This window comes from Hyperoodon ampullatus, assembly GCF_949752795.1.
Source record: "Hyperoodon ampullatus genome assembly, chromosome: 12".
NCBI classification, from domain to species: Eukaryota; Metazoa; Chordata; class Mammalia; order Artiodactyla; family Ziphiidae; genus Hyperoodon; species Hyperoodon ampullatus.
The window spans coordinates 79,358,786-79,374,018 of NC_136925.1; the positions used below are offsets into that span (position 1 = coordinate 79,358,786).

General features: G+C 36.2%; 1 protein-coding gene across 3 annotated transcripts in view; it reads left to right on the plus strand.

Moving 5' to 3' along the window:
* The window catches only part of ARID1B (AT-rich interaction domain 1B), a 409,620-nt gene that overhangs the window by 120,485 nt on the left and 273,902 nt on the right, over positions 1 to 15,233 (plus strand). For all 3 annotated transcript variants that reach the window (XM_079716084.1, XM_079716085.1, XM_079716086.1), the window contains exon 3: positions 7,413 to 7,541. In XM_079716084.1, the coding sequence (XP_079572210.1) occupies positions 7,413 to 7,541 (129 nt within the window). The remainder of the gene's footprint in view (positions 1 to 7,412; positions 7,542 to 15,233) is intronic.

Here is a 15,233-nt window from a genome sequence, read left to right on the forward strand (position 1 = left end):
CTTCTTTGCTGACTCCTCCAAGCCCACGTTGTTTTTTTTCTGTTACTCAAGGGAGGCTGGACAGAATTTGAAGGACTTATTTATGGCTTTACTATACAGTGCATACAATAAGCACTCAGTATACATTCGTTGATTGTTTCTCAGTTTTCAAGCATGAAGGAGTAATTTCAGGAAGGTACGGAGTATTTTTTCCCCCCTTAGACAAACTTAAGGACAAGATTTATTTTTCTTTTTAAAATAAGAAAGTGAATTTAAAAAGCACCTAAATTGTTTAAAAGTCTCAGCTGGGAACTTAGCTTAAGGGACTATAGATTGTGGAGCATTTGTAGGATTTTGACCTTGTAAACTTTATTTATTACCTTCTAACACATTATTTTTGACTGGACATGTTGACATAATAAAATTTCCTCCTGCAATTGGTTCAGCCACACATCGACTTAGCATCTGAATTCCTTGCTGTGGGGAATTTTCAGTCTGTCTCTTACGCGTGAAAAATAGCATTTACCCTTTCTGTAAAATCAGAAGCCAGCAGAATATGCCACAGTAATGACTAAAATATAGCTGTTGTGAATTCATTTTTCCTATGCTTTTTACCTTCCTTTTTTTGTAGAATTTATCTGGAAGGACTCAAATTTATGATGAAAAACAAACAAATAAAAATTAAGAAGCTTTCTGCTGTTAAATATAAATTGTTATAATATACTTTTTGATAATTCTTAGAAAGACAGCAATAATTAATCCAAAATAAATTGCATTTAATTTTAGATTCATGAAAAACTCAGAGTTCGTTTAAGAAATGATACATAACATTTGATGTATATTCTTCTGGGCTATTAATTCTTTACTCATCACACATACACAGATTTTCATATTAAAAAACGTATATATGGTTTTGTAACCTGCTACCCCTTAAGTCCCACCTCAAAAATCCAGGGACAGACTTTCTTGCTATTCAATACGTATTATCTACAATTAGAATCATTCATTTTAATGACTCTGTGATATTTTATTGAATAAAATATCATTACCCTCCCCTTTTAAACCAGTCTTTATGGAGGCACATTTAACCATTTAGGCTGCTTCCCTGTTTTTGAGTGGGGGTGGTATCAGGGGCATGCAGTGACCTCCTTGCTACACATATCTTTGCACACTTGTTTTATATTTTACCTTAATGTAAATTCCCAAAAGCAGAATTCTGGGTTGAAGGGATATTGTTCCTATACATATTGTGACTTGCGTTAAATATTTGAATTTACATACTCATTATGATTGTTTCAGTATTAATTGCTGTGTAATATTCTGGAATTATGTAAATTGAAAGTATGAAAACTCCCTGTTAAGCTCCTAGAAACAGTTACTATTTTATTATCAAATAGGAAACTTACATCTAGGTTTAAATAAGGCCAGAATGGTTTGACATAAATACATTAGAAAAAAAGGTGAGGTCAGAAGTTTAGATACCTTCTTCGTTATTAAGTGTATATACATCCTTTTAAAGTTATAATATACATAGAATGAAATGCTCAGACCTTAAGTGTACAGTTCGATGAGTTTTGACAAATAAGGTACACCTATGAACCAACCATCCTTCCCAGTTAAGACACAGAATATTTTCATCACCCCAGAAGTTTCCTCACCCCTCTTTCTCGCCAGCTCCCATATCCCACAAGCACTGTTTTGATTACTATCACTATAAATTAGTTTTGCCTGTTTTTGAACTTCATATAAACAGATTATACAGTGTGTTGAATGTGTGTTGTATTCATTTAATATAGTTCTAGAGGGAAGTGTAGATACCAAACCAAACTGTTCTTCTTAGAACAAAAGGATCTGAAGCTGATACGAAAATTATATACTAGAGTAAGAACAACAGGTCTTTCAAAAGAAGGAAGTTGGACCCTTACCTTACACTATGTGCAAAAATTAACTAAAAATGGGTCAGACCTAAAAACCTAAGAGCTAAAGCTGTAAAGCTCTTAGAAGAAAACCTAGGGGAAAGCTTCATGACATTAAATTCGGCAGTGATTTATTGGACATGGAAACCAAATGTGCAGACAACAAAAGAAAAGATAGATAAATTGGAGTATATCAAAATTTAAAACCTTTGTGCATCAAAGGACACTATCATGAGAACAAAGGCCACCCACAAAAGAGGAGAAAATATTTGCAAATCATATATCATATAAGGGATTAATACACAGAATATATAAAGCATTCCTACAACTCAACAACAAAAACCTAACAACCCAATCAAAAAATGGGCAAAAGACTTTAATACATTTTTCCAAGTAAGATAAACAAATAAGCATGCGAAAGATGCTCAACATCACTAATCATTAGGGAAATGAAAATCAAACCCATAATGAGTGTGATACCACTTCACACCCATTAGGATGGCTATTACAAAAACAAACAGAAAATAGCAGGTGTTGTCAAGGATGTGGAGAAATTGGAACCCTTGTGCACAGCTGTCAGGAATTAAAAAATGGTATTGCTGCTGTGAAAAACAGTATGGCGGTTTCTCAAAAAATTAAACATAGAACTACCTTATGATCCAACAGTTCCACTTATGGGCTGGGTATATTTCCAAAAGAAGTGAAAGAAAAGGCTTGAACAGATATTTGTATGCCTATTTTCGTAGCAGTATTATTCACAATAACCAAAAGGTAGAAACAACCCACCCATTGCCCACGATGGGACAAAATATTGTATATACTTAAAATGGAAATATTTTTAGCCTTAGAAAGGAATGAAATTCTGATTCATGCTGTAACATGGATGCACCTTGAAGGCATTAGGCTAAGTGAAATAAGCCCGACACACAAGGAATAACCAAATTCATGGAGACAGAAAGCAGAATAGTCGTTCCCAGGAGCTGTGGTGGGGGATAGGAAAAGGGAGTTACTGTTTAATGGAAATAGAATTTCATTTTGGGATGGTGAGGTTCTGAAGATGGATAGTTGTGATGGTCGCACAACAATGTGAATCTACTTAATGCCACTAAACTGTACACTTTATGGTTAGAATTCCACGTATGACTATAGCAAAATCTATTTTTCCCATTTACTTACTGTGTTGGAATTAGATTGCTTCCTCTTGCTGGCTCTTGTAAATAGTGTTGGATGGAATATCCTTCCTGGGACACATGTGAGTGTTTCATGGGTATGTATTTACAAGGGGAATTGCTGGGTCATAGGGCAGTGCACCTTGAAACTTAGTGGAGAAACTGCTTTCTCAAACTTCTTTAGGTAGGAAAAGGATGAGAATATAAACCTGACCATTTCTTCAGTTTTGAAGTATGAGCAAAGAGTTCAAGGTAAAGTAAAATGAAAAATGGAGCCTGGAATTCTGCACATTTAACATGACACAGAGATTTGAAAGTTAATACTCATGTCCTTTATCAGAGTAGTTTCGTAAAATAAATACTTGAAGTAAATGAATCATTTTTAGCTATACTTTCCCTCTCCAATAATGTTTGAAAGCATTCACATTTCTTTGAAAATTGGAATAAAACATTTTGTTACTGTGTGTGCTCATGTTCCACTTGAAGATCCTCTTTATTTAGAAATGAGAGAAAATTTTGTTTTTCTTATTTTTAAATAACAAATAGAAAATCCCTGATCTTAGGCATTTTCTGGAGGTTTCCATTTGGTTTAGTTTAGTGATGAATGTCCAGCGCATTTGCTGGGCAGTAATGACCTCGAGGGTTAGCCGGTAATAGCCAAGGGTACTCTGCTGCTGTCAATGTGAGGTTTGGGGTTTTTGGCTATTGGATGAAGCTGAATCAAAGACTTGGATGGTATAAGTCATTTCAGTTTTATAATGTGTTCCATCATTAAAGTTTTATATAATAATAACTTGATTTAATAATCCATTGAACAACCTTCATTATTCATCCAACAGACATTTCAGTGGCAGGCCCTCTTCCAGGAGGCATGCCATGGGTGTAGGAGCGTGTAGTCTAGTGATGAGGACAAACAGTAAACACATGAGCACATCATTAAAGGGTTAACTGACTAAATCTAAGAATCTCCCCTGTGGTAAAATCAAATGAGAAATGGCATGAGAATGATGGTGGCTTAGGCCGGTTAGGGAAGGGGTGGTATCTGAGACAGAAGTGCTTTGTATCCTCAACTCTCAGCACTTGGTTCCTCAAACTCAGTAACTCTTGGTTAAATTTCATCAGTTTGGTAACTGTTGAACTGTTGAACAGTTGAATTCAACAGTTTGGTAATCTTATTTACCCTGAATATGGCTGAATATGGTTAAGAACTAAGAGATAGGGCTTCCCTGGTGGCGCAGTGGTTGGGAGTCCGCCTGCCGATGCAGGGGACACGGGTTCGTGCCCCGGTCCGGGAAGATCCCACATGCCGTGGAGTGGCTGGGCCCGTGAGCCATGGCCGCTGAGCCTGCGCGTCCGGAGCCTGTGCTCCGCAACGGGAGAGGCCACAACAGTGAGAGGCCCGCATACCGCAAAAAAAAAAAAAAAAAAAAAAAAAAAAAAGAACTAAGAGATAAACAAAAAGACCCTTAGTAGCCAAAATTGATTTCACAAAACTTGAGACGATAAAAGCTCATATGCTTCCCTCATGGCTTAGTCCTTTGGGTCTTCATAACAGTGTAGTGGGTTTCTCAGTCCTCAGCAGATGCTGTTAAAGATGGAGGTCCGAGTGAGGAGTGGTGGCTGAAGGCCTTGATGGCGTGTGAGAAGCCGGCAGCGCGAGACCACAGTTTCTCTGGGGTTTGTGCAGACAACTTCCAGCAGTAGGCTCTGGGGCATTCCATGTATTATGGCTCCACCCTTCCATTTATGTTTCTTAATAATGATTGTTTGGTTTAAGATGTCAGAAAATCATATAATAGAACTTTGAAAGCCCTACATCTAAATTGATTAAAGCAAAAACATTATTGACCATTAAAGAATTGACATTAGTTCCTGACAGCTGAGGTGTATTATATTTAGAAATTGCTTCTTAAAGATAACACTTAGTTAATAATTAATATTTTAGAAGTAGCACTACAACTTAGTTTAATAAGTAAGAATTATTGTGTAGAATTCCTGATAGGATTATAATATTGCTGGTTATAATATTAATAGAAATTAATAGAGGAGGTAGCCCCATTTTTCAGATGGAGATGTAAGGCATATCATTATGTGATTGATCATATTCACACAACGGAGGTAGAGGAGGGCTTGGATTTAGGTTTCATACATTTCTAGTACAGAGATTCTTTAGGTAGACTAGAACTTAGTAACCTCTGTTTTGTCATGGCGCCCACGTAAGGACAATAGACCAAATGCAGTGGATTGGCTCTGGGCCCTATCAGTTATCCCAGGGTCTCAGAAGGTTAGTTAGCCAGTTAGTTAGTACCAAATAATTAGCCCATGTATTTAAAACGGTAGCAAGTAGGTTTTTAATTGTGGAAGACAGTGATGAAATCTCCCAAGCAGATGTTTTTGATGGTTCCCCTTCTGACATTTGCTCTGTTTGCAGATTGTTGCTATGGATCCGTTGAAGATTTGCTTACACTCCCACCCATCCTACCTGCCTCCACTTCATCCGGCTTGCTTCCCCACTTTTTGGAGTTGGAATAGATAGTAAAAGAATCTAGTAAGTTCATGGCTTCTCTAGTGTTAGGAGACTCCTGCAATATGTCCTCTTGTTGTCTTGCTTAGAAAATAGAACCCCCCCACACACACTTCCATATTGTGTGCAAGGGTTTCTGTAAACCAGAAAGTCAACATATTAAAGTGCAATTCACAGGGGAGTTGCTGGCTGTGTTGACTGAGCTTTACAGTCATTTTAACACTGGCAAAGTGTTATCCTAACTGCTTCAAATCAAACTGCAAAGATGCTTGTGTGAAATGCAGTATTAGATATCAAATCAAACATATGGGTGTTGAACGGAAGGGTATGTGTTGTGGTAGTATATGGTATTCTAGCATGTGGAGTTGTATTTTATGGAAATTCTTTGGCTTGGCTTATGTCAGGGACATACATTCATTATGAGATATCAAGCTGTAAAATAAATAAAAGCAAAGAATTCAACTGTGCTGTTGAATGGTTTTCAATACAAACTTGTCTGTTCTACTAACTTGGGGTCTGCGAAATGAGAGGCATTTGTAAGCCATTGTGGCCAAATGTTTTGTCAGCGTTGCTAGCAGCTTGAAAATAATCTAGATCGGGTCAAAAGGAATATGAACTTTAGCTTTCTGCATTTTTTCCCTTTTACTTCATTGAATATGTTGCCAATTACTGTGCTAATTGGTCTTAGAGGCAGAGTGTTTAATATTTTCCTCCTCACTCTCTTCTTTTCCTCATTCAGTATTCTATAGTCAATTTGTTTTTTAAGTGTATATTTGGGACTGATGACTGAATTCTTAAGTATGTGTGCTTATGGGGATCATGTTCTTGGAGTTCTCAAATGGACCATATTGTGGTATTAACAGTGATTTCACCATTCTCATTCCAGGAGTGCTTTTTGCCATCCTGATATCTTGTTTTTCTTTTCCTCTCCTGTTCTTTCTCTCAATTAGGGAAAAAAAAAATGTCAATAGATTTCTTATTTGAAAGAACATCAGAAAATATCATCAGTGGTGTATTTACTGAATGAGGAAGGACTTCTGTTTGAACAATGATTTCAAAATTTTTTAGGCTCGTGTAAATTAGAAATGGAGAAGACTGATTTTAGGTCATTTTGTCTGTAACTCGGGTATTTGCAGCACAGTACACTTTGCTTTATATCAGTAACCATTTTATCAACTAGGAAAGTACTATCCTTGTATAGCTATGAATATCTTTCCATCAAGAACTCATATTGATAGTTATATTGTTTGATATATATAGTACTGTTTTCTAAATGGGTTTCATTTTATTATAAAGCAGTTTTGTTTCTTTTTAGCCAAAATAGTATCAGGTAATGGAATTGCTGCTGTAACTGGTATCTGCTAAAATGTAATTGAGGCATTCTGACCTTAGTTGAAACAAACATGTCCCCAAACCACAAGCATCCTACACAGTATTAGTGAGCTTGGACTGCAGTTCATTTTCATCTGAGTGTTGCATGAGAATGGATTAGCATAATGCTGCTTTGACTTTCTAGCAGAAACAATTTTTTGACGTCAGTATCAGGAACTCCCCCTGACCCCACCACTGGATTTTTGTGAAATTATCAATTTTTGATGTCTGATGATTTAACTCTGCTTCAAAAAATACTTTGTGTTTTGTCTTCATTGATAGTATGTGAATAGAAGGCAGTATGCCAATTTATCTAATGGAGGGAATATTAAAAATACCAAATTCAATTGCTTAGCAAAGAACCCACTTCCTGTTGCTGAATTGAAACCATACTTGATTTCGCTGAATGGCACGTCTTGACTTTCTCACTTGCCCTGCTTGACTTCGTGACAGGTGCCGCCTCAGTATGGCCAGCCAGGTGTGAGCGGTTACTGCCAGCAGGGCCAGCAGCCTTACTACAGCCAGCAGCCGCAGGCGCAGTATCTGCCGTCCCAGCCCCAGCAGAGGTACCAGCCACAGCAGGTGAGCACAGTCCTGGTCCCCAGGCCTCTGTTCGGATATGTCTTCCTGGCCCATTGGAAACAGTTCTGTTCTCAGTGGGAAAAATTGAAGTTTTGAGAAAATGCCGGACTATAACCTAAACTCTTTGTTTACGAATGGATGTTTGAGATTGAAGGGTGGGAAGAATGACTAGTTTCATAGCTTCTTCCATTACTGGTTAGTGACAGCAGAAAATGTCAGTCATTTCATGTTCTTTGTCATTTGTGTTCTGGATCTTTCCAGAAAGTACTCTGTCACTCCGTTGAGGCTTATTCAGGAAAATGGTTTTATCGATCATTTAATCTTTCTAGTTGGCATGTACATGGTGTTTTTATATTAAGCCTTCTTTTGATTTGTTTTTGTTTTAATGGTAAGTGCTGCTGGGTCAAAACATTGTTGCCTTTGGCAGTGTTATTCTTCCTAAACTAGCTTATAGACAGATAATCACTTCAATTACAATATATTAAAATACTAAAGGGAATCATGTACTTTTTTAAGTATGTTAAACACTTTCTAGTTTAAATTAGCCTCATTAAATACTCTTAGGTTATTGGGCTATGTATTTCAGCATACATGATTTGTAGAAAAATAGTACATATGCATTTGGTACAGTGATTCAGTTTCATCTTGTTTTAGAGATTGTCGCTGAGTGATATTAAAAGGTATCATGAGCTCAGGACCTGTACTCTGAATTCACATAGAGCTTTCATAGCACTTTCAGTCATAAGCATCAAAATGTAACTTTGCATTTTATATTTTCCTCTCTTCTTTCGTTTTTGTGGGTTGGGGGTGGTGAAGAGAGGGGAAGACAGTGACATTGACTATTCAGTTTTTAAAGTGCTACTTACACAGCTTGGAGAGATTCTTGATGCTAAGCAAAATATATAAATATATGAAGCTTAATTTTAATAAATTCAGCTGATTTCTTAAGTATTTTCTTGGGTTCTTTGGAGTCTTTTCCCATGTGACTTTTATTTGAGTTCCAAAAAGAGTTTATGACTTCAAAGAAAACATGTTAAAACAACAGCTGAGATTGAAGATCTGTAGAATCTTGATTTTTGCATATATGTTTTCAAAATTTTGGTATCATATAAAGCAATTTATAGAGGTAGGAATGTACATTATTTCAGTTATTTAGTCCGGTCTTTTATTAAAATGTGGGAAAATTAAATAACCTTTCAATACCGTTTCTTTTTAAGTGAGAGAGACTGGTATCTGAGTTTATGATATATAAAGTTACAGGCTTTTTCATGGGCTTTCAGAGCCTTATTGAACTTCTCTGTAGACAGAATGTTTTGTCATGTCATCAGAGTTTAAGAAGGACTCAATAGAGAGATTATATTACTCATTTTCCTTCAGTGAGCTAAAATGAATCTCTGATTGTAAAACCAATTTGATTAAGGATTCTGAGTGCCTGTCATTTCCTTCAAGACCAAGTTCAAAATTTACTTCCTTTATGAAGCATTCACTGATGACTTCTTCCACATGGCAATTAGTTATTTAATATCCTTCATATTTAAATATTTAAAGCATACTACAGGTAAAATCTTATTTTAGTGAATACTATTTTAATGTGCTTAGTTTAGGTCTATTTTATGCTTTGAACGATACTGCTATTATTTTATTGACTTGAATACAGTAAGTTATATGTCAGGAAATACTATATAAAAATGATTCCTTAATGTAAATACTGTCATTTTTTTGTATATTCTGAGGAAAAACAAATATTTCTCAAAGTATATTGGAAATTTTTTCTTGTTTTCATACTCCCTAACTATAGAATGTTTAAATATTTTTTAAGTTTTAGTTTCAGTAAACTCTTCTGGGTCAAAGAAGTGGAAATCAGAGACATTTAGGTAGCCTAAGACATTTAGGTAGCCTAATCAAAGGGTCTGGTTTGACAGGAACAGTTTTACTTTTTAGGGAATTTGATGTTCAGATAGATTTGGAAAGTGTATCTAGGAAATGAGATCTAGCATTTTAAATATAGTTAGCACCTCCAAAGCCAGAATAATCCCCCCAAATCTGTCCCAAAACAAAGTAAGAATAACCACTAGAATATTTTCAAAATCAAACCAAATTTTAATAAGCATTTATAATACTGAATTCACATACATTTAAAAAACAAAGGAGCTCAACTGTATTTAATAGAAGAAGCCAGTGTTTCGTAACAGACAGAACATTCCTTCCTGTAGACTTTCCTTTCGTTCCCAGATATAGCATACACAGTCTGTTGATTTTTGTATTAGGAGATAATCAGCAAGTATGACTTTGTGTCTTTTGTTAATGTGGTTGATACAAAAGGTAATTTTAGGTTTCCATTAAAATACCTCACTTTGTGTCTTTAACATTTTTTAATGTGTAATGTTTTGGATAATCAATACATTCATATGGTTCAAAAATTAACAAGTGCAAGGAAAGGATACGGATTCCAGTCTCCGCCATAGTTCCTCTTGCCTAGCTCACCACCCTCCTCACCCTTTGCTATATAACCACTTCATTAGTTTATTGTATGTTTCTTTATATAAAGAAGCAAAATACCATACTTTAATTGTTAGCTCTATTTTTACACAAATGTTGGTACACTGTAAAATACTGTAAATATTCTTGTGTTCTTTGTCATTCCCCCTTCCCTACCCACTTAAATATATTTTCTGTGGTTCTTTCCAAAGGAGTACATAAAGCAAGCCTCCATGCTTTTTTATAGCTTCATTCCATTTTATGGACATATCATAATGTATTTAACCAGTTCTCTTTTGATGGGCATTTAGATTATTTTTAGTTATTTGAAATTCAAACAATACTGCCATGATGCTCTGTATATATGTCATTTCATAAATGTCCAAGTGTATCTGTAGGGTAAATTCCTGGCTGTGTCAGTGGGCATGTGCAGTTGTAATTCTGGTAAATATCGCTGGATTGTTCCTCTTAGGGGTTGTGCCAGTTTATACTCCCACCATCGATGTGTGAGAGTACCTACCATGTGCCAGTAGCATGGTTTTAAGAAGCTTCTGGATTTTTACCAATCTGATAATGTAGTTTTAATTTACATTTTTCTTGTTATGAGTGATTTTGAACATCTTATATATTTAAAAATGTTTACATTTCCTTTTTTCCTGGACTGTCAGTTCATATCGTTTTATCTTGAATTTTTCTATTCAGTTTGTCTCTTAAAAATTGATTTATATAATAAAAACTAGGTATATTAGGGAGACTAAGCCTCTGTCCATGATATGAATTACTCACTTCCCCATCTTATCATTTGTCTTTTGACATTAATTGTGGTACCTTTTTTTTATCATGCAGAAGGGCTTTTTGAATTAAAAAAAATGTCTATGTAGTCAGAATTAGCAGTCTTTTCTTTTATGATATCTGGATTTTATTTTTAGTGAGTTTATGAACCTTCCATACTCTGAAGTTACAAAGGAACTGTCCCCTGTTACTTTGTAGTATTTTCATAGAGTAATTTCTACGTTTCACTTATTCTAATCTATGGAGAGAGGTATGATCCAACATAATTTTTTTTTCTCTAGATGACCACTTGGTTAAGTAACTAACTTTTCTTGTACTAGGTCTCGCCAGAGAACTAGCCTATTGGTTAGGATAAAGATATTTTATTTTAAGGAATTGACTCAGACAGTTATGGAAGCTGGAAAGTCCAAAATCTGGTGTGGACCAGCAGGCTGAGACCCAGGAGAGCTGATGGTGAAGATGAAGCCTGAAGGCAGTCTGCTGGAGAACTCCCTCTTGCTTAGGGGGCTGGTCTTTTTGTTCTATTTAGGCCTTCAACTGATTAGATGAGGCCCACCCACACTATGGAGGGTAATCTACTTTACTCAAGGTCACTGATTTAAATGTTAATTTCATCCCCAAATACTCTCCCACTTGACACATAAAATTAACCATTACTGTTATCTTTCCTTTTAAACTTTTAAACTTTTCCTTTAGGTACAGTGTTTGAGGTTATTCTGGGACTTTTATTCTTTTCCATTGGTCCTTCTTTTAGTGTGCCAGTACTGTACTGTTTTTATCATTTTTTAATATCTGGTAGGGTTAATACATCTTCATTACTCTTTTCAGAGCTCTCTTGGCAATTTGTGTTTGCTTATTTTTCATATAAACTTTTCATTTCTTACCATGCTTTTTTCTAAGAATTTTGTCTTTGTTGTTGTTATTATAATAGGATTTTTTTTCATTGTACCTTTTTTGTTTTATGTGAAATAGGTGATACTTACAAAATAATAAGAGTTTAAAAAAAAAAGTACCTCATTTGAACAATTAGCAACACACTTGTAATAAAACGAGCTGGGTTTACTTGGCTTGGGTTACTACGGGCCAGGGAGAACACGCCCCTGCGGAGCCTCATGGAAGGTGTGGAGTTGGGAGGTTTATAGTGCTGGGATGTGTGTTGGAAGGTTCTAAGAGGTATTAGGGGAGTGAGGGTCAGTCTGGACTGGCTGCTTCAAAAAAGCTGCGAGCATTTGATGATTAGGTGTCTTAATTTTGAGCCATGAGGCCGAACTTAAGTGTGTCCAGGCTTTGTCATTGGTAAAGAAGCAATAGTCACTTAGAGAAAGACAGTGTTAGTAAGAAGAGGCACATGTTTAGTCATTTTTGTTGTCAAAAAGTGGCCTTGTCCAAATCTGCTTTCAGCACTGCTTGTGTGCTGTGGGTGGTGCTCTGGTCTGCTTGTTCTCAGGGCTGATTTTCCTTTTCTTCTCACATTCCTACCCCACTGTCCCTCCTCTTCCTGAATGACTTCTCTCTCCATTTCTTCATTTGTTTAGATAGTTTTAAATTTCTTTTATAATATTCTTCAAAAAGAACTGCTGTACTTTTTGGTTAGAATTATTTCTATATACCTTATATTTTTGTTGGTATTGTAAACATAGATTTTATATTTTTATTATATTACATTTTCTCATTGTTTCAGGTATATACAAATATAATGAACTTGGTATATTAAATTTTATTGTACATTGACCCTTTTAAGTTCTCGTGAATTCTACTAACTCTAATCATTTATAGATTCTCTTAGGTTTTCCAAATTTTATTTTTTTAATTGCTTAAAAAAACCCACTCCCATCTCCCCTTCTTTTGTCCTTCCTCAGACAGCTCCTTCAATGCATTATTTGAAAGGACTGTCTGCTTTTGTATTATCTCTGATTTAAAAGAAGGCTTTCAGCATTTCATCATTAGATATAATGTTTACTCTTTTTTTCTTTTCTTTTCTTTGTAGCTGCCCATTGTTGGATAAGGAAGTTCCCTTCTTTTTCTAGGTTGCTAAGAATTTATCATGAATGGATGCTGAATTTTATCTTATGTGTTTTTTTGTGTGTCTTTTGGGATGATCACTTTGTTTTTCCTCTTATAATCTGTTATTGGGGTATATTACATTTTTTTAAGTATTATGCCAAACACGCATTCTAGAATAAACCTAGCCTCGTGACATATTCTCTTTTTGCACATCACTGGATTCAGTCTGCTGACATTTATTTAGGTTTCTTGAATCACTGTTCATAAAAGGGATTGGACTGTAATTATCCTCATGAGGTTTGATATCTGTATTATGAAGTTTTGCAGAATGCGTTAAGACACTAGTCCCACCCCCCCCACACACTTTTTTTTATTTTTGGCCACACTGCTTTGTGACTTGCGGGATCTCAGTTCCCCTACCAGGGATTGAACCCAGGCCACGGCAGTGAAAGCCCAGAATCCTAACCACTAGGCCACCAGGGAACTCCCATAATAGTCCCTTTCTAAACTTACTGGAAGACTTTAAAGTCTGGAATTACCTGCTTTTGGAGTGTTTGGTAGAAGCATCTGTAAAGTCATAAAGGATTGTGTAGCCCTTGATGTTATAGCTTTTGTCCCATTCCTGATTTTTGATCTTATTTCTTTTGTGAATATAGGCATATCAAGTTATCGAATTCTTCTTGAGTCAGCTTTTTACTTATATATATATTCCTATATACGTATCCATTTCATCAAGGTTTTCAAGTTTATTAACCTGAAGTTCATAATAGTCTTTATTTCTTTAATTTTTATAACATCCAGAGTTAAGCATTTTAATTAATAATGTTATTCCTTCTTTTATTAATCTTGATTAATCTTGCCAGTGGTTTGTCTTTCCGAAACAAGTTTGGTCACTGTCCTCGTTATTACATGTTCTTTTTTATAAGTTTAATTAAATTCTGTTCTTACTTTGATTATATCTTGCCTTTTGTCTGATAAAGCCAAATAAATATGACTAAAAAATTTCCTCCTAAGTACTACTTTGGCTAAATCTCTCAAATTTTGACGTGCATTATTTTTGTTCTCTTTTAGTTCTAAGAATTTTCTTACTTCCCTTCATTCATTTTTTTAAAGAGTTTTATTGAGGCTTGGGTTTGTGTCCTCTTCCCTCAGAAGGATTGGTGTATGCTTTTGCCAGTTGCTTGTGGGCGGAATCATATTTCATATTTTAGTTTGTGAAGTTTTATTATTTAGAAAGTTCTTAATAGGCTGACAAACAGGATGATAGAATGAGCATTCACATGCCACCATAAGTTCTTTTCATTTACTAACCTAGCCATTTTCGGATATCCCCAGTTGTCATCAGAATGCCTTATTTATAGTTCATTTGTTTCAAGCAGAATTCAAACAAGGTTACTACATTGATTTGCTCCTTAAGTCTTTTTTTTTTTTTTTTTTTTTGCGGTACGCAGGCCTCTCACAGTTGTGGCCTCTCCCGTTTCGGAGCACAGGCTCCGGACGCGCAGGCTCAGCGGCCATGGCTCATGGGCCCAGCCGCTCCACGGCATGCGGGACCCTCCCGGACCAGGGCACGAACCCGTGTCCCCTGCATCGGCAGGCGGACTCCCAACCACTGCGCCACCAGGGAAGCCCTGGTCCTTAAGTCTTTTTATCTGGAACAGTTCTCTTTTACCCCACCCCCATTCATGCCTTTGGCATGTTGAAAAAACTGAGTCAGTTGTCCTATGAAATGGCTTTGTCTGATTGTTTTCCCTTGATGTGGCTTAATTTGCTCATCTAGCCCCTCTATTTCCTGTAAATTGCAAGTTAGATCCAAAGGCTTGAAGTTAAACATTTTTGTTTGTGATTGTTTGTAAATCATGTCCCCAACATTTAGGTCACTGCTTCTGTTTAGTGGAGGGGTCTGTGACCCTCCCTTTGAGTGAAGAAGCCTCCAGATGGTTCCAGCCCCAGGCTGTCTGGTGACTATCAACTGTCTTCCAGCTGAGGCTGTAGAGATTGTGATGAAGATAGGCTTTCCCTTTTGTACTCTGTCCGAATTCCTCACCCACAGAATCTGTGAGCATAATACATGCTGGTGGCTTTAGGCCACTAAGTTTGGGGTGGCTTGTTACACATCATTACTGACTGACATGGTCTGTATACTTCATAGGTGATGAAGTGAGGGTGTTACCTCAGGATGTTAACATCCTAATATTTCGTTGTCCTACAACAAGTGGTATTAAGATTGATCAGTGGGTTCAGGTCATATGGCCTCTGGGACCATTTTAAATGGACTTCTCTTCTTGAGGTTTTACAGAGCACACCATTAAGTGTTAATTTTGACCAGAAACTCTGGTGATCGTTAGCCTGTGGTTGCTAATTCTCAAAGGAGTCATTTCTTAATTCCTCCTACCTCTCAGTATCAAGTTCAAGACA